Below are 25,405 nucleotides of genomic sequence, written 5' to 3' on the forward strand. Positions count from 1 at the left end.
AGTCTGGGTATTGGAATAACAAGCCAAAGTGTGTGTGCAACTGACTGACTGAGGGAAATACTTGCCTGGCTGTGGGATAAGAAGTGGGGAAGACCCAGGCAAAATACCAGCAACTCTTGCGGGGTAGTGCTACATAACTATATAGTTTTCTCAAATACAATACAACATGGCTACCTGGAGGTGTTCTTTATACAGCACGCCCCCCCCCCCCCCCAAAACATAATTTTCTGCTTGTGTGATTGCATCACTGAATTTCCCAGAAGTCTACACAAAGATACAAGTCAGACATCCCCTGCAACAAAAATTTCATTTTTGGTGAGATACTCCCTATAGAAAATCACGTCTAAAGGGACACACACCCAGTGGCGTATCTAGGGAATGGCAGTAATGGAAAGTGCCATGGGCGCCATATTAAGGGGGTGCTGTTGAGTGGCTGGGCAGCAAGGCACCTACCAGGGTCTGAGGGTCTCTTCTTCCCTCCTCCCGAGCATAAGCAGGATCTCCTTTTTTAGCACTTTTGCTAATGGACAATGGCAGCGCTATCCCTGCTGCGTTCAGCCACAGCCCTCCCCTGTTCTCCCATTCCATCTGGTCAGATTGGCAGTGCAGAAAAAAGAAGGAATATCAGTTTCTCCTTCTCCCCCGTGAAAACTGGGGCCTTAAAGTGGAGGTTCACCCAAAATATACATTTTTAATATTAGATTTAGGCTAATTAAGGGGAGCAGAAACGGGTATTGTTTTTAAAATCAATGCCGCACTTACCGTTGTAGAGATAGACGTTCTCCCGTCGCTTCCGGGTATGGGCTGCGGGACTGGGCGTTCCTATTTGATTGACTGTCTTCCGACCATCGCACACAGCGCGTCACGAGTTTCCGAAAGTAGCCGAACGTCGGTGCGCAGGTGCCGTATAGAGCCGCACCAACGTTTAGCTTCTTTCGGCAACTGGTGACACGCTGTATGCGACCGTCGGAAGGCTGTCAATCAAATAGGAACACCCAGTTCCGAAGATCATACCCGGAAGCGGCGGGAGAACATCTATCTCTACAACGGTAAGTACGGCATTGATTTTAAAAAAAATACCCGTTTCTGCTTCCCTTAATTAGCCTAAATCTAATGTTAAAAAAAAAATTTCGGGTGAACTCCCGCTTTAAGTGATAAAGATTTCATCACTTCCAGTATTGTTTCTGCATTTACCTGGCCTTGGAGGGCAGAGGAGGGATCAGGGGTCTAATAAACCCCAGGTTTCTCCATAAAGAGGATATGTCACCCAAGGTATCACAAGGGATGATAAATATCACTAGTTTTGTTAGCTGTTTTTTGTTAAGGTTATCTGAAAGATGGGTTTCAAATGTTTCGGCAGGTGCGCCGTTTCAGTGCTTGCCATAGGTGCTATTTTCACAAGATACGCCTCTGCACACACCCTGATATTTTCCATATTAGAGCACTGCAAGTGCAGCAGCTGATTGAATATAATAGCAGTGGTTTCATAATTATCAATTACCACATGGACACAGACAAACAAACAGGGATTTCTTCAGCATAACAAAAGGTAGGAATCTGCAACAAAGTTGGTTAAAATCCTTGTAATTTACATAGATCCCCCAGAAGGGAATGTTTTTTTTCTCAACAAAAGTTACTCTTTAACCCAATAAATAAACTGAATGTAGTTTGCATGGAAATAAAAAATAAAATAAAAAATCTTGTTGTATCTTTTAGATTGTCCTGATCGTTTGGGGCATTTTACACATTGCCATGGGTATTGGCCAGCTTTTCACTTCATTCCTTACTACTGTGATCAGTGGAGTCGCATATTGGGGAGCTATTTTTGTAAGTAAAAAATTATTATAATGTTTGTATGAAAGTTCATAATGATGTGATATTTTGTGTTCTGAACTTATGACGTGCCAATATATTACATGAATTTGAAAGCAATACAGTGAGGGAAAAAAGTAATTGATCCTCTGCTGAGTTTTTACATTTGCCCACTGACAAAGAAACGATCAGTCTATAATTTTAATGGTCAGTTTATTATAACAGGGAGAGACCGAATAACAACAAAAATATCCAGAAAAAAGTTATAAATTGATCTGCATTTTATTGCGTGAAATAAGTATTCGATCCAGTGGCGGCTGGTGCTCAAAATTTTTTGGGGGGGCGCAAACAAACTAAAAAAAAACACATCAAACGCAGCCACTGTGCCCATCAAACGCAGCCACTGTGCCATAAAATTGTCGCCACTGTGCCATGCCATCAAATGCAGCCACTGTGCCCATAAATTGTCGCCACTGTGCCATGCCATCAAATGCAGCCACTGTGCCCATAAATTGTCGCCACTGTGCCATGCCATCAAACGCAGCCACTGTGCCCATAAATTGTCGCCACTGTGCCATGCCATCAAACGCAGCCACTGTGCCCATCAATTGTCGCCACTGTGCCATGCCATCAAACGCAGCCACTGTGCCATTAATTGTTGCCACTGTGCATTGCCATCAAAATGCAGCCACTGTGCCATGCCATCAAACGCAGCCACTGTGCCATCAATTGTTGCCACTGTGCCATGCCAAACGCAGCCACTGTGCCATCAATTGTCGCCACTGTAATCAGGCTGTACTCGGAAAGCCTTTAAGAGCCGCTGGCTCTGATAGGCACTTCTAAGACAACCAGCTGCCGTTATTCAGATGGCCGGCGCTCACCAGGGGGCCGGCCATCTGAATAGTGGGCGGCAGCTACAATACATAGATTCATGCCATGCATGAATCTATGTATTGTATTTCAGTGGCGGTGCAGGAGCAAGATTTTCTGTCTTCTTTTTTTTGTTTTTGTTTAGCAAAAAATAAAAACTGCAGAGGTGATCAAATACCACCAAAATAAAACTCTATTTGTGGGAACAAAATGATAAAAATTCTGTTTGGGTACAGTGTAGCGTGACCGCGCAATTGTCATTTAAACGGCAACAGTGCAGATAGCTGAAAATTGGCCTGGTCAGGAAGGGGTGTAAATGCCTGGTATTGAAGTGGTTAATCAGCAAATGCCATGATGCTACACATGTGATCCGTAATGACACCAGCCATTGGTTGGTTTGATAATTTGGTAGAGATCACAAGCAAAAGTGATGGCTAGCATTTCCAGCATGCCGGGAATGTTAAAGGGGTTGTAAAGGTACAAATTTTCTTCCTAAATAGCTTCCTTTACCTTAGTGCAGTCCTCCTTCACTTACCTCATCCTTCCATTTTGTTTTTAAATGTCCTTATTTCTTCTGAGAAATCCTCACTTCCTGTTCTTCTGTCTGTAACTCCACACAGTAATGCAAGGCTTTCTCCCTGGTGTGGAGTGTCATGCTTTAGCAGGAACTGGTTTAACAACTTTCTGGAAGGTATAGTAAGGCCTCGTACACACGACTGAGGAACTCGTTGTAAATGAAACATCGTTTTTCTCGACGAGTTCCTTGTTAGGCTTGTCGAGAAACTTGACAAGCTTTCTTTGCGTACACACTGTCAAGACAAAATCTCGTCGTTCTCAAACGCGGTGACGTAAAAAACGTATAACGGCGCCACCCTTCTGAGCATGTGCGGGTTTCTGTGCATACACACGAACGTGTTTCTCGTCGAAAACCAGCCCGACGAGAAACACGATAAGGAAATTGAGGCTCCCGTCAAGGAAAAAGAGAACTTGTTCTCTTTTTTTCTCGTCGAGTTCCTTGACAGTTTTCTTGATGAAAAACATACACATGACCGTTTTCTTCGGCAAAAAAGCTCTGCCACCAAGTTTCTTGATGGATTCTGTCGAGGAAAACGGTCGTGTGTACGAGGCCTAACAGGTTGGTGTAGCCTTATCCCAGCCACTAGGGGAAGCTGCCTTAACTGTTCTCATTACATGCTAATCTGCAGCTATATAAATGTACACTCACATAGAATAGAGATGATTTTTGGATAAAAAGCTTTTTAAAGGAAACCCTTGCTAAGTGAATTTGTAAGCTACTATTGATGGCCTTCTAAAAATGATAGCTGTCTGGCTGTCTTGCAGCACACAGGTATTAAAATCATTGCTTTAATAATAGAATAATTATACACAACAGAAATCATAAGTTTATTAGGCACATAACAAGTGCCAACTACTGAGCCAAAGCCTAAAACCACTGAGCCACCATTTTTCTTCTAGCTAATGTATATTTTGCTTATATTTTGTAGAACATCATTGCAGGATCTTTAACAGTGGCAGCTACGTCCAAGCCTTCCATGTGTCTGGTAAGTGAACCAATATAATAACTCCTTATACACAACTGAGTTCTAAATGATTCTATTGCACAGAGTATGCGAAAAAGTCAGCGCACTTAAATCCCCTTTCTGGGATAAATTTCAGCCCCTTTTTTCCACCTCCCTTTATGCATTTTTTAAATTTGCATGAGAAAATTGAGTACTGTCCGTGATACTTTTTTTATTTGCACTAACATACAATTTTTCAGGACAAGCTTTTGGGGTGTTTCCCCTTTTTCAATGTCCAAGGTCCAATCAGCAGTACTGATTGTTCTAACATTCTGCAAAAAAATGTGTGAATCGGTACTGCTCGGACCTTGAAGAAGGGGAAACACCCCAAAAGCTTGTCCTGAAAAATTGTATGTTAGTGCAAATAAAAAAAGTATCACGGACAGTACTCAATTTTCTCTGTCACAATTGCACTAATACGGCTACAATCACGTCAAGTTAAATTTGCATAAAATACATTTTTTAAATTGACTTTAACCCCCTAGGCAGTGATGGCACGCAAATATGTGGCCTCTCGGTGGGTGGACCTTGGTGCTGAGCGGCCGTATATTTGCGTACCTCATTACAAACTAGGGTGACCACATTTTCAAACTACCATTTAGGGACACCTTCCCTTTCCAAAAATCAGCTTGTGATGTAACAAATCACAGCACAGTGATTGGACACAAGTGGCAGGATTTATGATTTCTCCAATCACAAGCAGGGGGCGGGATTGTGCTCCTCCAGGCATTCCCGGCCAGGACAAGTACTGTCAGTGAGTAAAACGGTGATGAGGCAGGCTTTTTTCATTCCGGGACACTGTATTGTCCTGGAATGAATGTGCCCGGGACAGACCTGCAAAATACGTGACTGTCCCGGGCTATACTGGACACGTTGTCACCCTATTACAAATCCAGTTGTGCCAAGAGCGCACACCCTGCATGCTACTGGCAGCTAATGGAACGTTCCTGATTGCAAGTAGCTTTCTGATCAGTGGTTACGTGTTTTTAAACTCTGCTCCGCTTCCCGCCATCTGAAACCCCTTAAAGAGCCGGGAAGCACTGATGCCAAGGGGGTTAAGCCACGATCACATGACACTGCAGCCCCAAGTTTTCTTCTGTTTTGTTTACTTCCTGCTTGGGTCCTTCTTCAGGTGTCCACATCAGTGCCTGCATAATGTGGACACTTCCTATTGGATTTCCATCAGCCTGGATCCTTCAATTTGGAAGGAGTTCAAAGTACAGTCGTGGCCGAAATTGTTGGCACCCCAGAAATTTTTCCATAAAATCAAGTATTTCTCACAGAAAAGTATTGCAGTAACACATGTTTTGCTATACATATGTTTATTCCCTTTGTGTGTATTGGAACAAAACAAAAAACAGGGAGGAAAAAAAAGCAAATTGGACATAATGTCACACAAAACTCCAAAAATGGGCTGGTCAAAATTCTTGGCATCCTTAACTTAATATTTGGTTGCACACCCTTTGGAAAAAATAACTGAAATCAGTCACTTCCTATAACCATCAATAAGCTTCTTACACCTCTCACCCGGAATTTTGGACCACTCTTCCTTTGCAAACTGCTCCAGGTCTCTCTTATTGGAAGGGTGCCTTTTCCCAACAGCAATTTTAAGATCTCTCCACAGATGTTCAATTTGATGATTTGGTGATTTAGATCTGACTCATTGCTGGCCACTTTAGAACTCTCCAGCGCTTTGTTGCCATCCATTTCTGGGTGCTTTTTGACGTATATGTTTGGGGTCATTGTCCTGCTGGAAGACCCAAGATCTCTGACGCAAACCCAGCTTTCTGACACTGGGCTCTACAGTGCGACCCAAAATCCTTTGGTAATCCCCAGATTTCATGATGCCTCGCACACATTCAAGGCACCCAGTGCCAGAGGCAGCAAAACAACCCCAAAACATCATTGAACCTCCACCATATTTCACTGTAGGTACTGTGTTCTTTTCTTTGTAGGCCTCATTCCGTTTTCGGTAAACAGTAGAATGATGTGCTTTACCAAAAAGCTCTCTCTTGGTCTCATCTGTCCACAAGACGTTTTCCCAGATGGATTTTTGCTTACTCAAGTACATTTTGGCAAACTGTAGTCTTGCTTTTTCATGTCTCTGTGTTAGCAGTGAGGTCTACCTGGGTCTCCTGCCATAGCGTTTCATTTCATTTAAATGTTGAAGGATAGTTTGCGCTGACACTGATGCTTCCTGAGCCTGCAGGACAGCTTGAATTTCTTTGGAACTTCTTTGGGGGCGGCTTATCCACCATCCGGACTATCCTGCGTTGCAACCTTTCATCAATTTTTCTCTTCCGTCCAGAGAGATTAGCTACAGTGCCATGGGTTGCAAACTTCTTGATAATGTTGCTCTTTGTGGACAAAGGCAAATCTAGATCTCTGGAAATGGACTTGTAACCTTGAGATTATTTTTCCACAATTTTGGTTCTCAAGTCCTCAGACAGTTTTCTTCTCCTCTTTCTGTTGTGCATGCTTAGTGTGGCACACACAGACACACAATGCAAAAACCAAGTGAACTTCTCTCTTTTTTTTCTGCTTTCAGGTGTGATGTTTATTATTATTATTATTATTATTATTATTATTATTATTATTATTATTATACAGGATTTATATAGCACCAACAGTTTACGCAGCACTTAGTATATATTGCCCACGCCTGTTACATGCCCCAGGTGAATTTAAAGGAGCATCACATGCTTGAAACAATCTTATTTATCCACAATTTTGAAAGGGTGCCAATAATTTTGACCAGCACATTTTTGGAGTTTTGTGTGACATTATGTCCAATTTGCTTTTTTCCTCCCTTTTTTTGTTTTGTTCCAATACACACAAAGGGAATAAACACGTGTATAGCAAAACATGTGTTACTGCAATACTTTTCTGTGAGAAATACTTGATTTTCAGGAAAAATGTCTGGGGTGCCAACAATTTCGGCCATGACTGTATATCTTAAATCTTTTGGCGTAGGGAATGCTTAAACCCCTTCTCCTGTTGTGATATTTTATTTTTTGTCATTTTGTGTCCTATTGGAGAGATTTTCCTTTACGTTCTTTCCTGTAGACACAACAGAAAATGAGAGAAAATCTCTCCAAAGTGAGGGAAATGGCCTCTAAAGGCTCGTACAACACGATCCGAAAATCGGATGGAAAAATTAGTATGACAAGCTGTCTGACGATTTTCGGATCGTTAGTACCATCCTTTCGACAGTCAATTTTGCTTTTTCGTCATACAAAAGCTGGATGTGCAGACTATAACGAAGTTGTGAACTCAACTTCCGATTTTCGTTTCATTAGTACACTCTAAAAAATAATGTCTTGGCTCAACAAAAAAAAATAACGCAACAGTTTGCATCAAGCTTTTTAAGTTATGACAATGTCAGGTAAAATTAAGTGGAAGCAACAACCTACATTGTGTTGAGGTAATTAGCTTTTCTGCTAGATATAAATGCATTTTTATTTACCACTTAATTACTGGCATTATAAACACATGTTTTTAAGTTGAGTAGTCAACAATATTAAGTTGCTCCAATTAGTTTTTCCAGTTTCTACAATCATTTTTTTAAGTCACATGTACTTAATTTCTACAATTATGAGCACACTTTCTTTAGGTTAATAAACAGCTAAACTCAAGTTGGTCCAAAGTTATTTTCTCTATTAGTGTTTAGCTTTGTTTTTGTACTACAGTAGCTTTCACAAATGAATTCATTCAACAACACAATTGTTAAACAATTAGACCCCTTTCACACTGGAGTGGTTTGAAGGCGCTATTGCGCTTAAAATAGCGCCTGCAAACCAACCCTAAACTGTGTCTCCAGTGACCCTAAAGCTTTGTCTCCAGTGTGAAAGCCCAAGGGCTTTTACACTGGAGCGGTGCGCTAGCAGGACGGGAAAAAAGTCCTGCTAGCCACATCTTGTGGTGTTTATACCGCTCCTCCCCATTAATTTTTAATGGGACAGCACCGCTGAAAAAGCGCCTCCGCAGAGCCGCCTTGCAGTGTTTTTTAACCACTTCTCGACCGCTAGCAGGGTAAAACCGCCGCAAGTTTTCATCGCAAGTGCCTGATTCACAAAGCACTTGCAATGAAAACCTACGCCGGCGGCCTCCGGCGTAAGCCCGCGTAATTCAAAGGGGCGTGTGCCATTTAAATTAGGCGCGCTCCCGCGCCGGACCTACTGCGCATGCTCCCTTTTGAATTTCCCGCCGTGCTTTGCGTGAAATGACGTCATTTTTTCGATTGGCGACGAGCGTAGCGTACATCCGTATTCCCGGACGTCTTACGCAAACAACGTGAATTTTTTAATTTCGACGCGGGAACGACGGCCATACTTTATACAGCACATACGTGTGCTGTGTAAAGTTAAGGCACCAAAAACGACGACTAACTTTACGACGGGAAACTAGACTAGCGGCGATGTAGCGAACGCGAAAAACCGTCATGGATCGCCGTGACTCCTAATTTGCATACCCGACGCTGGTTTACGACGCAAACTCCCCCCAGCGGCGGCCGCGGTATTGCATCCTAAGATCCGACAGTGTAAAACAATTACATCTTAGGGCTATCTATGCGTAACTGGTTCTATGAATCAGTCGCATAGATACTCTGAGAGATACAGCGGAGTATCTGAGATACTCCGTCGTATCTCCTTTGTGAATCTGGGCCAGTGTATCTACAATTGGAAACTCATTGCAACCGGATCACATGGTACTTCTGTACCACATGATCCAGTGCGAGCAAACACACTGCGTTTGTGATCTGCATTTGGGGTGTCATTAGCTTAAAATTGACACTCACTGCAGAACACAGCTGCAGTGCATTTTAAACATGGTGTGGGAAATTCTCATGGATACACCGCTCCTACAGCACCCCTGCCCATTGAAATTATTGGGCAGCGGGGGCGTGGCTTGCGGCGGAGCTGAATGGCGGCTTAGTCCCGGAGCTCCGTAGCCTGCAGAGAACCAGCGGCTCATAGCAACCCTCCGGACCCGTTATCCGACCACCACACCCGGCGTTCCAGCTCTGGAGACCCCTGGGATCATGTCCAGAAAGCGGAAGGAACAAAGGAAGCCCCAGCGGCTGACGGATTTCTTCTCCCCTCACCAGCGTGGAGGTAGGCAAGATGGCGCCGAGGCAGCGTCCACCCCAGCACACCCAGTGCATACTAACAGCCCTGGAATGTCATGCGGCCCCCAGGACAGAGGCTCCCCTGACACTCGGCAAACTCCCTCTCCCTCCTCAGCATCAGGCAGCCCGGCCAAAGCTAGGTTCAGGCTGGATAGGGAGGGATCCACGCAGGCAGTTAGCCCTGTACATGAGTCAGGGGATGACACACGTGAGCTGCCAGACTCCATTGAATCTTTCCCCACAACTCATCAACTGGTAATAGACACTGTATTAAAAGACATGCTGCTATCCTTAAGGAGCTCATTACAATCAGACATGATGCAGTGTATGCATAGATTTCACACTGATATACAGGCAGTGGAGGCCAGAGTGGAGCACATTGAGCACAAAATGGGGGAGTACGCTGTCACTATCAATGACCTAGTTGACTCACATGAGGAGAGGGAAGGAGACACAGAATGGATTAAAGCGAAACTCGCAGATATTGAGGACAGAAACAGACGCAACAACATGAAAGTACGGGGGGTCCCTGAGTCTGTTTTGCAATCGGACCTGCGCTCCTTCGCCTCCGCCCTGTTCAAGGACCTTCTCCCAGATCTTTCTGAACTTGAGCTCACCGTGGACAGAATACATAGACTGCCCAAACCAGCCTTCCTGCCTGACCAGATTCCCAGGGATGTTATCCTGCGTTTCCACTTTTTCCATGCCAAAGAGCAATTAATGGCGGTTATGCGCAAAAGAGAGCAAATTCCCTCACAGTACCAGAATCTGCAGTTTTTCGCAGATTTATCCCAGTATACTCTGCAAAAAAGGAGAAATTTGAATACCGTTACTAAGGCGCTTAGAAACCATAAGATCGTTTACAGATGGGGTTACCCTGCTAAATTATCTGTCACCAAAGATGGCCACACACACACTGTGGATTCGATGGATAAAGGCATCTCTCTGCTGGAAAAGTGGGGGATTCTCCCGGAAGATGCAGATGTTCCAAAAACCTCCTCCAGATCCAGGCCAAGGTCTGACCCTGTGTGGAAAACAGTCACCGCTAGGAACGCCAAAACACACAACTAAATCCGGATGGAGCACTTGCCTACTTGTTCTCTCCTAGCAGGAGTGTGCGGAGAGCCTTTAGGCCCAGACTCATCCCCAATTTAACCTGTGCAGCGCCCCGCTGCTTTCAGGTATTCTTTCTAGGGATCAAAGGGCTCATGCCCTGTTCATGTTGGTTACATGCCAAGTGTTTGACTGTTTTTTTTTCTATTATGTTTTCGTGTTTATCTTTTTTTTTTTCTTGTGTTCCTCCTTTTTTTCTACACCTCACCACCAAGTGTTGCTTCAGTACCACAATCACCGTATACGGATGAGAAGACGCCCTTCGCAAAGTGTAGGAGAAGAAACTGACATCTTCAGCTTACCCAACTTCGTACAGATCACCTTTATTTTTTCAACTAATTGTAAGTACTTTGCTAACCTCTTTTTAGTACAAGTAATTCTTTACATGCCATACTCAGAATGGCCACTGGAGGGAGCCCTCCTCTCAAAAATGAATTCCTGTAGTAATTCAACACCGAATGTCCTATTACTGCTGCAATGGGGGTAAAATTTCTCTCTATCAACTCCAATGGACTAAACCATCCCGTTAAAAGGAAGTCTATGTGGAAGGAGGCTACTTCCAATCGAGCTGACATTTTATGTGTCCAAGAAACACACTTTTCCTCACTGTCACCTCCCCCTTGTTCTCATGGAAGCTTTCCTCATATCTTCAAAGCTAATTCGCCTAACAAAACAAAGGGGGTCCTCACGGCCATCAGAGACACGGTTGCCTTTACTCTACACGAGAGTGTCCTTGATCCTAGTGGCCGTTACATCATCTTAGTGTGTGACATTAACACCACCACGTTCACTATCGTCAATGCCTACTCCCCGAACAAACATCAAATACGCTTCTTCCGTAAACTAATGGTCAAAGTCGCAGCTCACCAGAAGGGTAAGCTTGTCATGTGCGGGGATTTCAATGCAACCCCAGATCCGGGTATTGACTCCTCCTCAGGTGCCAAACGCTCGAGCCCATCATTGTCAGCCTCAATCCATAGTCACGACCTGTTTGACGCATGGAGGTGTCTCCACGCTGGAGAACGAGATTTTACTTTTTTCTCCCCGCCCCATGGGGCATACTCCAGAATTGACCTCTTTTTAGTTGACCAAATTACTCTTTCTAAAGTGTCGGCCACTGCCATCAACTCAATAACATGGTCGGATCACGCATCCATTACTCTCACCCTGGAGGATGGTATGGCTGACAATGCACCGTCTCTATGGAGGGTCAACTCATTTCTATTGCAACAGGAAGAGACTAGAAGTCACATTGAAAGACACTTGAAGGATTTCTTTAGCAACAATGAGGGTTCTGTTCAGGATCAATTTGTCTTATGGAACGCCCATAAGGCGTATATTAGAGGCATTCTCATTCAACTAGGGGCGAGGGCTAAGAGGCGGCGGCAGCAGAGACTGACGGATCTGACCAAAGAAATATTCCTGCTTGAAACAACTAACAAACAAAAACCATCTCCGGTAGTCTCCCAAAAATTAAACATACTGAGACATGATCTCAGGCATTTGTTATTAGAATCATTTGAAAAATCATCACGTAGATTGAAAATGACGTACTATGCAACAGGAAACAAGGCAGGTAAATTATTAGCCCACAAGGTGAAAGGGATGAGACACAAATCCAAGATACCTTATATTATTCATCCTATCAGTAATTGTAAACTCTACCACCCCCAAGATATAGCGGAGGCTTTTAGCCTCTACTATGCCCTTTAGCAGAGAGGAAATTTGTAAAGTTATAGAATCCCTCCCTAACAATAAGGCCCCTGGCCCGGACGGGTTTACAGGAGATTACTATAAAACCTTTAACCCAATTCTGACTCCATATTTGGAGAGAGTGTTCAATGCCGCCTCCGCCTCAGCCGCCTTCCCTCCTGAAATGCTATCCGCTATTATTGTGACTCTGCCGAAGCCGGGGAAGGATCCTACATCACCTCCAAATTTTAGGCCGATATCCCTGCTTAATATAGATCTGAAAATTTACGCCAAAATTATTGCCACACGCTTATTAGACATCCTTCCCCTGCTTATACATCCCGACCAGACAGGATTCACTAAGGGCCGTCAAACCTCTGACGCCACTCGCAGACTGATTAACATCATTCATCTGGCCAATCTGCACAAAAGGCCTTCTCTGCTCTTAGCCTTGGACGCAGAGAAGGCCTTTGATCGCATCCACTGGACCTATATGGCTCAGGTTTTGACGAGGTTCGGCTTCGTAGGCCCTATTCTATCCGCGATCCTGGCCCTGTATTCCAACCCTTCCGCTCAGGTACTCACATCAGGAGTCCTATCTAGTCCATTTTTAATTTCTAATGGTACTAGACAGGGATGCCCACTATCCCCCCTAATTTTTAACTTGCTAATGGAACCCCTTGCTATATACCTTCGTTCCCACCCAGACATCAAAGGTTTCCCTGCCTTAAAATCCACTCACACTATCAGTTTGTTTGCAGATGATATAATTTTAATCCTTACAGATGTGGAGACCTCCCTGGCTTCGGCACATAAGGCTCTAGAAATGTTCAATAAGTTGTCTTACTACAAGGTCAATGAAAGTAAGTCCTACCTAATGGGGGTGGGTATTGATCCTCCGTTGCGGAGGAGGCTTGCTGCCAAGTTCCCTTACACCTGGAAAGATAGTGGTTTGAAATATCTAGGTATATCTCTAACGGCTACAAATAACGAACTGTTCGCAGCTAACTACGCCCCACTAATCTGCTCTATGAACAAATCTTTACAGGACATATCTAAAATTGAACTGCTCTGGACTGGCCGCTTAGCAGCATTTAAAATGATAGTCCTACCACAGCTATTATATCTCTTCAGGACATTGCCGATCCCTGTCCCCGCTTCCTTCTTTTCCAAACTCCAATCACAACTAAATAAATTCCTGTGGCAGGGCAAGAAAGCGAGATGTTCTTTTAAAAAGCTAGTTGCGGGCAGGAAAGTTGGAGGCATCGGCCATGTTCTTTTGAAAGACTACCACTCGGCATCAATACTCTCGCAAGCTAGGCTGTGGTTCGTACAGACCCTCACCCCCAGATGGCTAGAGTTAGAGGCAGCACAGTCCCCGGGCCACTGTTTATCCGACGTCCTACTCTCTAGTCGTATCCGTACAAAGGCCCTTACTCAACTCTCTCCCACAATGGTTGCTACTATTAGCACATGGGAGAAGTTTGCCTCCCATACCTTTATTGGCCAAGAAGTTAAATATATGCCCCTCCCCATCTCCAGTTTACCCTTAATTATTCCAGGCTTCTCTGTTACGCACTGGGTAACTAAAGGCATTAGAGTGGTAGAAGACTTGATGTCAGGCCCTGTACTTAAAACATTCCAGGACCTGAGGGTTGAGTTTGGATTAGAGGACACTGATTTATATAGATATTTCCAGATAGCTCATTTCCTCAAAAAATCACCTCAAACGTCAACCACCATACCCTGGCGAGCTATGCTATATCTCTCCAACCCCACAACTAACATCAAGGGGATCTCATTATTTTACAATCTATTAAACAATAAAAACGTTTTCATCAAAACCTCGAATATGGAGGCGTGGGAGCGGGAGGTGGGTGCAGCGTTCTCTGATGATCAGTGGCAAACAGCTCTGCGTAGCACGTTTTCGGCATCTAGGAACGTAAACCTGTGGGAAGTATCTCACAAAATTCTAACGAGGTGGTACCTAACGCCGTATCGCATATCTAAATTTGACCCCAGAACCTCCCCCTTGTGTTGGAGGAACTGCGGAGAAGTGGGGACGCTGCACCATATCCTGTGGTCCTGCCCTTCCCTAAAACACCTGTGGGTTAGTGTATTTAATTTAATATCCCAGCTTGCAGGAGTTCGGATTATTCCCTCGGCGGGGGCGGCTCTTCTGTCCTTAGGATTAGATAATGTCCCGTTCTCCTCAAGAACTACAGTCACTCATTTACTTCTCAGCACTCGACTGAGTATTGCACGACACTGGAGGGACACGGGCCCGCCTTCAATGAGTGAAATTGTGGAAACAACTAACACCCATGCCTCTTATGAACTAATGTTTGCTGCATCTCAAGGTAAAATAGCTAATATGGAAAGGAAATGGTCTGGGTGGAGTAGGTGGTATAACTCGATTTATAGAAGTTGATGTGTAATCGACTCATTCTTATTCATGATGATTGCTTTTGTTTGCTTGAAAGAAGGAGGAACAACACTTTTCACGTTAAAATTTTAGTTTTAGTTTATTTCCTGTTCTATCTTTATTTTGTCAATTTTCCTCAGTTTGTTTGACCTCCTCGACCATACTATCTGTTGTACTGTATACCTGAGACGCTCATGCTGTATGGGTTCTAATTCCGTAGAATATGGGCCTCCGGAGCCTAGGTTCATGGTCCACATTGGTCTCGCCGGCTCCGGACGCCATTGGTTATATGGCCGAGTAGACATGTAGGTAGGTCGCCGTCGACTCCCCCAGCGCACAGAGTGCTCCCAAAGGGGTGTGTGGGGGAGGGGGCGGTGTACCGACCAGCGGACTTATTAAGTGGCCTTGTTAAAATTCAGATGAGCACTACATTGTTCCATGTGTTTTGACTGTATAACGTAAAACTGTGCAGATCAGAATTTGCTTATGGTCTACTTTATTTTATTTGTATTATCCTTTTGTTTGTATAAAACTTCAATAAAAACCTATTGAAATGAAATTATTGGGCAGCACCACCGGCAGCGGCAATTTGCCGGCGGTTTTAACCCTTTTTTGCCCGCTAGTGGTTGTTAAAAACACCCCGCTAGCGGCCGAATAGCACCGCTAAAAATAGCGGCGCTTTACTACTGACGGCGCCTCAGTGTGAAAGCGGCCTTAGGGCAAGTAGGAAGAGGGAGCTGATAAGGGGGAAAGAGCATCAAAAAAAAGAAAAAAAAAGAAGAAAAACAGACAAATAGGAATACCACAATAGTGGCCATAGGTTGGAGGGGAGAGAGGAAAACAGTCCCTCCGTCTCCAAGGAAAGAAGACAATAAACAATCAGACTATTGGGGTTTATTTACTAAAGGCAAATCTGAAAGATCTGAAATTAGGGGAAGCTCTGCTGATTTTATCATCCAATCATGTGCAAGCGAAAATGCTGTTTTTATTTTCCTTGCATGTCCCCCTCAGATCTACAGTGACTGCACTTCCAAGTGCACCTTCAGTGCAAAGTGGATTTGCCTTTAGTAAATATTCTAAACAAACCATGAAGTCTTGAATATAGTTTGCCATAGAAGCTAAAATCTATAATACACTGACTCCCCTGGCACAAAAAAAAACCAAAAACTTTTTCAAGCTTAGCAGATTTTACAAATGGCGCACTATCAATGCTACCCACTGACATGAGGCAATGATGTTCACAAGGCTAAAAACAACCAGCACTATATTAGGACAAAGTTTGTTAGTTGGTGTTGCCTTTTAACACCTAGTTCTCGAGCTATAGGCTATAAGGGATTACAAACAGTAATAGTTCCAAATTTCTTTGTAAAGCAAATTATTTTCACCTTTAAAAATGTCTTTCATATTTCTGCGCAGCAGCAGGTCTTCCTTCCAACATGTCTCAACTTTTTCTGCCTTATGTTGGTGGGGGAGGAGACTTGCAATAACTCAAGATATAACAAAATTGAGTTACCAAGTCCATTTTATTAAGTTACCACAACTTAAATTTCCTTTTACATCAATGAATGCAGAAATGGGACTGTACACAACACACAAAATTAGGTTGCTGTAATTTCCAACATTATAATATCAACAGAACTTATTAAAATAGGTTTTCAACGTAAAAAGTTTATTTAAAACAATAAATTTGAATTTTTACCTTGGAAATATGCATTTAATTAAGTGGTGGTAACAGGTCTCTCGAATTACTTTTTAGAGTGTACGAAAAAAATCGTAAGAGCAAGACTACGCATGCTCAGAAACTAAAGAATACACACAGTACTATTCAACACATTACGTCACTTCTGACGTTGTATTTTGTCGTACGAAAATTTTCGTATTGTGAGTAACCTCTTAACTTTTGACACAAGACTAGCATGCCACGAAAAACGGATGTTCTGTCATCCAAAAATGTAAGCGTGTGGACAAGGCTTTAGACAGAATAAGAGTGCAACAGTTTTTCTATTCTAGTAACAACTCAAAATATTAGATTTGCCCCTTCTGTTCTGTGTTGGTGACAGTGGTATCTGATAAATAGAATAAAAAGTAAAGAGAGTGAATCTCTTAACAGGGGACACAGATGGCAATACAATTCTTACAGGGGTTTGTCTTTGGATTAACTTTTTAAAGCCCAACTCCAAACCCCCCCAGAATTGTAATATTGTATCGTGATACAATAACCATACTTCTCAGTCTTAATTCCAAACACCCCTTCCTAAGCCATCTTGCAGTATAATGGATCAAAGCCAAGCTAATTTCCTGCCTTGTGATTAGACATTTTTTTCTGCTGGTTAATCTTCTTGGGAACTGCTCTCCTCCTCGCCCCCATTGGTTTTCTTGCCTCTGGAGCCTATGAGAGAGGTCCTACCACAGGAAATGTTGTTGTCTCCACCAATTAGAGGCATGCATATAAGCAGGCAGCAATATGGACACCTAAAGAAGGACCCCAGGAAGTAAATGGAAGAGAGAAGGCTCATCATGTGACCATGACTTCAGTTATGTAACATGGGCATTTGGATAGTTTTTTAATTTTTTAAACTAGAGGTTAGTTGGATGATGGTGGGTTGCTAATATCCTGAGTTGGGCTTCAAGCTTTTGTGTGGTATATCCAGGTATGGATAGAAAATTCAACAGGCAGAGTAAGACTTCTTTCTTTAAGTCCTCAGGTAGAATGATTTACCTTCCAGTATCAATACAATAGTAATAGCCACAGATGGGACAATATCGAGTGGGAGACATTCTTTTTGTGCAACGTTAAGAGCAGACCCACACAAACATCATTTAGATAGGCTCTTAGTTGGGAACAAAACTCGGGCCATCAGGTGGACTTCCCAGTGCCAACGTCTGAACAATCTCAATGCTGCCCTCAAGAATATAGGAAGGAAGGGAACACTTTATAATCAATCAATATTGGCTTTAAAATACTATAAACAATGGCGCACCTTGGGATACCTCCATATTTATCCTGGAAGAACAAGGTCTGTAAGAAAAACCAACATTACCCAGGGGACATTTTTTCCCCTAATGTTTTGTTGGCCAACGGGATCGGCTGAGGTCTGAGGGTGTCTGAAAATATCCAGGTATTTGTCAAAAAATAATTTTGGAAGCATTGTACACAATTCATCTAATTTCTTTATATTTAAAATATTATGAACTAGCTCAATACTATTTACCTAAGGCTTCATAAGGCTGCTGGACAAAAGGTTATTTTTTTGCGTTTTTTTTTAGCAGTGTTTAAAAGCTGTAGCATTTCTGTTAAGGAGCAGGTGGCCACTGGCTTTCTCAACAACCAGTGAATAGCTGGTTGTTAAGGAGAGGACTGGCAAGCTGGCTGCCGCATCCTTCACAATGTGTAACTCATCAGCTGTCAGCTGGTTTCCCTGCTGATAGCCGAATGTTAAAAAAATTGCCTGCAATAAAAATTGAGAAAAAAAAAACAGGTTAGGGGTCCAGCTCAAGGTATGGATATTAGTGGCAGCATTTGACAGCTGCACTTAAAGATGATAGCTGTCACAATGCCTGGTGGATGTCTGGAGAGGGGCATTTTAAAGGTCTACAGATACAGCTCATGGTTCCAATGGACTCTGCACTTTTCCTAAAAGTGCTGTATGTACTGTTTAATTGTACTCTGGATTTCCCAGATCCCGGGCTCCCCTATTTATATACAATGTACCCCATACTCATTAACCAAAAGTAGGTAAAAAAAACAAAAACACGACAGTTTTTGACAAGTGATTAATTAAAAAAGAAAGAAAAAACAAAACAAATGTCCCCTTAAGTAGATCCAATGTCAATCATGATGAACGTCGCAGACCAAGAAAAAAAAGTCTGCACCCAATGCTGTTTTCTGCTAAATGACAGCTCTACCACATCTTCCTGCTCAATAAACTAAGGGGTGTGGCCACTGGTGACCTCACTTGATGGCCCCGCCCATTGTGACATCATCAACCCAGAATGCCCCAGGCCAAGGTTTGTGGGGAAGATGCCCTTCCTTAACATGGGGAAAAATGTGCTTTGGGAGGGGAAGCACCCCTTGTGTTGTGGACATGTAGCCTGGTATGGTTCAGGAGAGGGGCACTCACTCATCCCCCCTTTCTTGGTCTGCATGCTCGGATAAGGGCCTGGTATGGCTTTTGGGGGGACCCCATACCATTTGTTTTTATGTAAAATATATATATTTTTTTTAAATTTGTGACGGCAATTCTTTTGTTTACATTCAGCTTCGAAAACCGGTGCTTAGCAGCGGTTAGCATCTTGTAGGAGCTGTCAGTTTTTTTTCTACTGGCAAATCGCTCCCAAAAATGCAAAAAGAAGTTGTTGCTTTTTGTTCTTAGAAGCTTGAAAAACACCTCTGGCCTACAATAGTGTGCATGGACAAATAGGATAACAATATTTCCTTCTAGGGGCAATTAAAAAAAACATGCTAATAAATAGCTGCTTAAAAATAAGTAACTGTGCATGGAGCCTCAATGGGTTACCCAAAATCGACTTGTCTGTATGTTAGGCATCATGCCTTACTGTGTAGTTTTTTTCCTGTCTCAGGCTGACAATGCTAAGTACCTTCCTCCCAATTAGCAGCAGCAATGTCAGCCTGCCATGCACAGTTAGTTGATTATTGGGCTGCTTATCAGAACTGCAGAAGGCATAATCAGTCCTTATAGGAAGCCCAAGGACTAAATGAAAGAGCATGCACAGTAGGATAACAACACTGCTGCTAATTTCAATGCCCTACCCCCTATCTACAAGACCCCCATCCCCTTTTACTTAGGCATCTATCCAGGGAAGACCCCCTACCATGACAACATTAGAGCATATCAACAAATTGGAGTCCCTACACCAAAATGTCTGCCAAAAATAAATGTTAACAATGTATAAATACAGTAAGATATAGATGAGCTTTTAAGCAATGTGTCTTTATTTTCTTACAGATACAAGGTTCCCTGGGCTTGAGCATTGTTATAACAATTATCTCTGTGCTCGGATTGACACTGAACATTGTGGATTACTTCTCCTATTATTACTGCCTTGGTTATTATTATTATCCTTGTATTGTAAGTATTTCACTCATTTATCTATTTATCATTGGGAATGAAATGCTGGTTTTATCTCAACCTAAGTTTGGATCAAATTCTGCTTGTTTGAAGGCCAAGTTGAACCTCCAGTAGCAGCAGGAAATGAAACGTTAATTACTATCACTAAATGTGACAGTTTCCCCTAAGGCTGGTTGTTAGGAAGCCAGCAGCTGGCGGCATCCTAACAACCAAGATTTCATTTCTGCTAGGTCCATTAGCTAATTAGCCTGACTGACAATGAAATGTAAACAAAGTGGTGGGAATTGTGCAATAAAGAGAAAAATAAATGGTGTGAGTTATCCCCTCCAGTATTCAAACCAAGCCCTTCACATGTAGTATTCATTTTAGAACCCTATGCAAAAAAAAAATGCAACAACACCACAGGAACAACACTACTTATTGCAAGTGACTCTTCATGTGGAATAATTCCTCCAACCATTCCATGCTAGTTTTTGGGACTATAACAGGCTTAGCTTCTCGCTTTTTAAAAGTCAAAATCCTATCCCCATCTCTCCCGTGTGTGGGAACATCATTTATAGCCATGAATGGAGATCAGTCTCGGTCTAAACCAATTCTGCAGACAGGCAGGGATAGATGTTTATTTCTAATGTCTGTGCTGAGCAATGTGGTCCATCAATCTTTGTGTATTTTCTTCAATGTACACCAGGTTGCAGGGACATATTGGTGCATAAATTACAAATGAGGAGAGGCAAGTAGGTTCTGCCCAGTCCTAAGATGTTTATAATTTCTGCATTTGATCAGCAAGGTGCATTGAAAATGTTAGACGGGGAAAGGAACCCGAACCCACACACTACACCCTGAAGAATTTTTGTTTAACTTCCCTGTGCACCAGTTGACAATCATTTTGGATGAGAAAATCTCTTAAATCAGTGGTCTCCATCAGTACCGATCCTGACCTTCCTGAGGCCCTAAGCAAAATGACACGTCACATTAAAGTTGAGAACCGGGGGGGGGGGGGAGCGCTGCTGGTGCTGCCGACAGTGACATGTTATCACATTAAAAATTAAAGTTGAGAAGCGGGGGGAGTTCTGCTGTCGGAATTGACATGCGGGGGGTGCTGACTTCTTACCTCTTCTCCCATGCAGCCAGCGAGTTGAGAAGCGGGGTGAGCGGCCGAAAATGACTTCTCACCAGGCGGGGCCTCTAGTAATTTGGGGGGCCCTCCGCAGCTTTGCGGGGCCCTAAGCGGCTTGCATAGTGAGCCTATAGGGCAGATCGGCCATGGTCTCCATACTCCAAGAAAGGGCCACTTTACTGTCATTTAGACTTTACTCCTACTAGGCACAGTCCAGCCCCCCTAAACAATGCCAATCTTTGGTATTAGGCCTTGTACACACGAGCAGACATGTCCGATGAAAACGGTCCGCGGACCGTTTTCATCGGACATGTCTGCTGGGAGCTTTTGGTCTGATGTGTGTACACACCATCAGACCAAAATCCCAGCGGACAGAGAACGCGGTGACGTAGAAGACACCGACGTTCTCTAACACGGAAGTACAATGCTTCCATGCGTGCGCCGAATCAATTCGACGCATGCACGGGATTTCGGGCCGCTGGTTATACGTCATAACCAGCGGACATGTCCGACGGACATGTTTCCAGCGGACAAGTTTCTTAGCATGCTAAGAAACTTTTGTCTGCTGGAAACCTGTCCGCTAGGCCGGAAAACTGTCCGCTAGGCCCTACACACGGTCGGACATGTCCGTGGAAACTGGTTCCCGGACCAGTTTCAGCAGACATGTTCGGTCGTGTGTACGAGGCCTCAGGGGAAGAAACAGTTGGTTTCAGTGGAAGGAATATAGCCCTATTATTGGTGTCAGTGGCAGGAATAATGCCCCATTGTTGATGTTAGTGGCAGGAATAATGCCTCAAGGGCCGGATAAAGGCAAGCAAAGGAACGCAGTTTGGAGACCACTGTCTTCAACTATGATTATGTTGAAAAGTCTGCATAGGTACTGTTTGCAATTAAGGAATTTCTTGGTACCCTTAAGAGAACAAATGCCAGTAACTCTGTAACGTCCATTGTTTTGTATGTAATTTGTTTCAATAGATGGTTAATTACCCTGTACTTGATGAAGACAGGGTACACTGAAAAACCTTTGTGCTTTGAACACAGTGAATAAAATCCTAAAAGAGATTTCAGTAATAGTATTACTCTCATAATGTGGAGATTTCTTGGGACAGTTGGGAACCTGTCTGTCTCCAGGATCTGGCATCGCCATTGTGGCATACAGCTTAACAGTGCAACTGGAGAGAACCACACCCCTTTTGGCTTTAGGATAATATATACTGTATATATCATGGAACAAAGAAAAAAATATAAGAGGAGGGGAGGCAGAAGCTACATAGCAAAAGTTGTTGATGACACACAAAAAGGTTGGGGTGGGGGAGTGTAGCCTAGAATATGTAGCCCACCACACTGCAGGCCATGGTTATATATATTAGCGCAGCTTACCAGCAACTAGATGTGATGTATCTGGATTTTGCAAAAGCATTTGACATGGTTCCCCATAAACGTTTACTGTACAACATAAGGTCCATTGGCATGGACCATAGGGTGAGTACATGGATTGAAAACTGGCTACAAGGGCGAGTTCAGAGGGTAGCAATAAATGGGGAGTACTTGGAATGGTCAGGGGTGGGTAGTGGGGTCCCCTAAAGTTCTGTGCTGGGACCAATCCTATTTAATTTGTTCATAAACGACCTGGAGGATGGGGTAAACAGTTCATCTCTGAATTTGCGGATGATACTAAGCTAAGCAGGGCAATAACTTCTCCGCAGGATGTGAAAACCTTGCAAAAAAAATCTGAACAAATGAATGGGATGGGCAACTACATGGCAAATGAGGTTTAATGTAGAAAAATGTAAAATAATGCATTTGGGTGGCAAAAATATGAACAGAATCTATACACTATTATATTAGTTATGAGCAAAGGTTGCGAGCACTAAACTTTTATTCTCTTTGGAGAAGAGACACACACATAGGTTGGACTTGATGCACTTATGTTTTTTTTTCAACCTCAGCTACTATGTAACTACTATGTAACTAATTCTCCCTACACACAGGCTGTCCGCTCTCCCCGTCTACTCCAACGCACACTGTCGAATGTCTCCTGAAAACCCTGTCATTTATAGTAGGGGTGCTGGCACATAACAAGTCCTCCATTATATTTCCATTCTACACCACCATACTTAAGTTCAAAGGCCAAGAAGTTATAGCAGTTAGTTGATTGCATTGTATGGTATTGAAGTTGTGCATTAATCCACTGGGTCCATAGATTGTGAAAGTACTGTGTTCACCTTGAACCCATATCTTGTCCCTAGCTCCTTTAAGGAGTAGTACAGCCAAAACTCGTTTGGTTGGGCTTCTCTTGGGGATCAGAGGACTGCAGATCATTTTGCATTCCTGTGACCCGTTTTTAGCAGACATCGAGCTGAAGTCCGCTGCCGGCTGGTGTCACCGAGCTGGTCCAGGCTCGGGAAAGATCGCGACCATATGGCCACATGCCTGGACCGGCATCCGACTCAGCAAGCCACTAAGAGCCTGAGACGGCCGTTCCAGCCCTCTCCACAGCCCAGTGAGAGCGGGGGGGGGGCAGAGCAGAGACTCAGCCACCAGCTTTTTTCTCAGAAAGCACTAAGAACTGAGTGATTAGCGGTGTTTGATTACTCCGTTCTCAGCCTTAGAGCCAGCGGGGACAATGTAGCATCTGACCAATGGTGCATCCAACTAAGCAAGTATGATTAAAAAAATAAAAAATAATCCCATACTTCTCTTTTTTTTAAAGTGTCCTAGGCTGAGCCATTCCTCTGCAGGTTCTTACTTTCTCCTTACCTCAGTCCAAGACTCGGTGAACTATAAACCAGCCACTTAGATACAGTAGATTTCTATGAGTATGGTAATTGTATGTCCAGTAAGGGATATATAAAATCTTTAGATACAAAAGAGAAAATGGAATAAATAGCTTCTTCATGTGTACCTTTTAGCCTTGGATTTTTAATGTACTTTTTCAGACAAGGTACATCAAAGCAAACTTGTTCAAAGGTATTTTACTCTTACAGCTTCAACCATCCTTTTAACAAGTTATATTGCATTCACAGATTGGAGGTGATGTTCTCCGTGGATTTTTCATTGCTACATATATTGTGCAGTTCTCCATTTGCGTTAGATTGGCTGTGGTTGGCTGCCGAGCTCAGAAACATTCAAAATCATCAGTACCCACTCAGGTAAGTGTCAAAGTCATATCTCATTAAATTGGCAGAACTTTAACACAAAGCTAAAAGGACCTGGTGCTAAAGCAATAGTGAACTGTACCACATTAGTGTATTGGGGTGCCATTCATTTTTAATGGCACCCCAACTCAAATCTATAATGCATCTGCATTACAACTCATAGCACACAATTGTGTATAGAAAAAGTATGCAGCAAGACCTATTTTTCTTTTCATGGGTTGGGGTATGGTAAACAATAGTGTTGCTCAAGAATATTCGTATTGCGAATATTCGTTACGAATATTGCATATTCGAGTATTCGCGAATAACTCGAATATCGCCGTCAAAATTCGCTATTACGAATATTCGTATTTTTTCAAATTTATTTTTAAAACAGATCACATCCTAGTGATCTCCATCGACGTCTAAAAGCATTGCTGGTATGATTAGAGACCCTGGGCCGAGTAGCTGAGGCGATCCTTTTATGTTGACGAATATTCGCTTTCGCGAATATTCGTATTACGAATATTCGCGAATACTTTCTCCGCCCTTCTTTTGCATCAGAGCCAATCAGAGTTCTCCTACCACAGTTGTCAGAGGTTAGCAACCAATAGGAACCAATAGGAACCTGCCTGCACGACCACTATATAAGATCACTCCCAGCAGTATTTCAGTGCAGATTCACAAGGTGGCTAGAGAGAGTGGAGTGTTTCTGTGCGTTTTTCCAGTGTATTGCGATCTTAGAGCTTAGAGCATTGTGCTTCCTATAGTGCTTTCAGTTCTGAGTTTCCTGCTTCTATAACCAACTGCTTTTTTTCAAAGCAAAATACCCAACAGCTTTTCTAAATGCTCAGATTTGTGTTGTTTTGTCCAGGTTAGTGTAGCTTAGTGTTAGATAGATTTCTGTGTAGTTAGTGTAAGTGTACATTTCTTTAAGGTAGCTTAGTTTAGTGTGTGTTTAGTCTCTGTGTTTTGTGTATAAAAAAAAAAAAAATAGCTTTAGTTTAGTCATATAAGTTTGTGTAAGTAGAGTTAGGCCCCATACACACCATATAATCCATCCGCAGATAAATCCCAGCAAATGGGTTTCAGCGGATAGATCCTATGGTGTGTACACGCCAGCGGATCTTTATCCGCGGATATATCTCCCCTGGGATGGATTCCAGCAGATCGGATATTCGCTGACATGCAGAACAAATCCATCTGCTGGAATCCATCCCAACGGATGGATCCGCTGGTCTGTACAGACTCACCGAATCCATCCGTCCGAAGGGATCCCCCGCATGCGTCGCAATGATTCAACGCATGCGTGGAATTCCTTATATGACCGCGTCGCGCACGTCGCCGCGTCATGATCGCGGCGACGGCGCGACACGTCATCGCCAGAGGATTTCGGCGCGGATTTCAATGCGATGGTGAGTACACGCCATCGCATAGAAAT

The 25,405-nt window shown here is 43.2% G+C and overlaps 1 protein-coding gene across 3 annotated transcripts in view; it reads left to right on the forward strand.

The window, feature by feature from the left end:
• LOC120909287 (membrane-spanning 4-domains subfamily A member 18-like) overlaps nucleotides 1-25,405 on the forward strand; it is a 43,958-nt gene that overhangs the window by 13,077 nt on the left and 5,476 nt on the right. For all 3 annotated transcript variants that reach the window (XM_040321029.1, XM_040321030.1, XM_040321031.1), the window contains exons 3-6: nucleotides 1,717-1,827; nucleotides 4,188-4,244; nucleotides 19,588-19,710; nucleotides 23,854-23,979. In XM_040321029.1, the coding sequence (XP_040176963.1) occupies nucleotides 1,717-1,827; nucleotides 4,188-4,244; nucleotides 19,588-19,710; nucleotides 23,854-23,979 (417 nt within the window). The remainder of the gene's footprint in view (nucleotides 1-1,716; nucleotides 1,828-4,187; nucleotides 4,245-19,587; nucleotides 19,711-23,853; nucleotides 23,980-25,405) is intronic.

Source organism: Rana temporaria, chromosome 8 (genome assembly GCF_905171775.1).
Source record: "Rana temporaria chromosome 8, aRanTem1.1, whole genome shotgun sequence".
Classification (NCBI taxonomy): domain Eukaryota; kingdom Metazoa; phylum Chordata; class Amphibia; order Anura; family Ranidae; genus Rana; species Rana temporaria.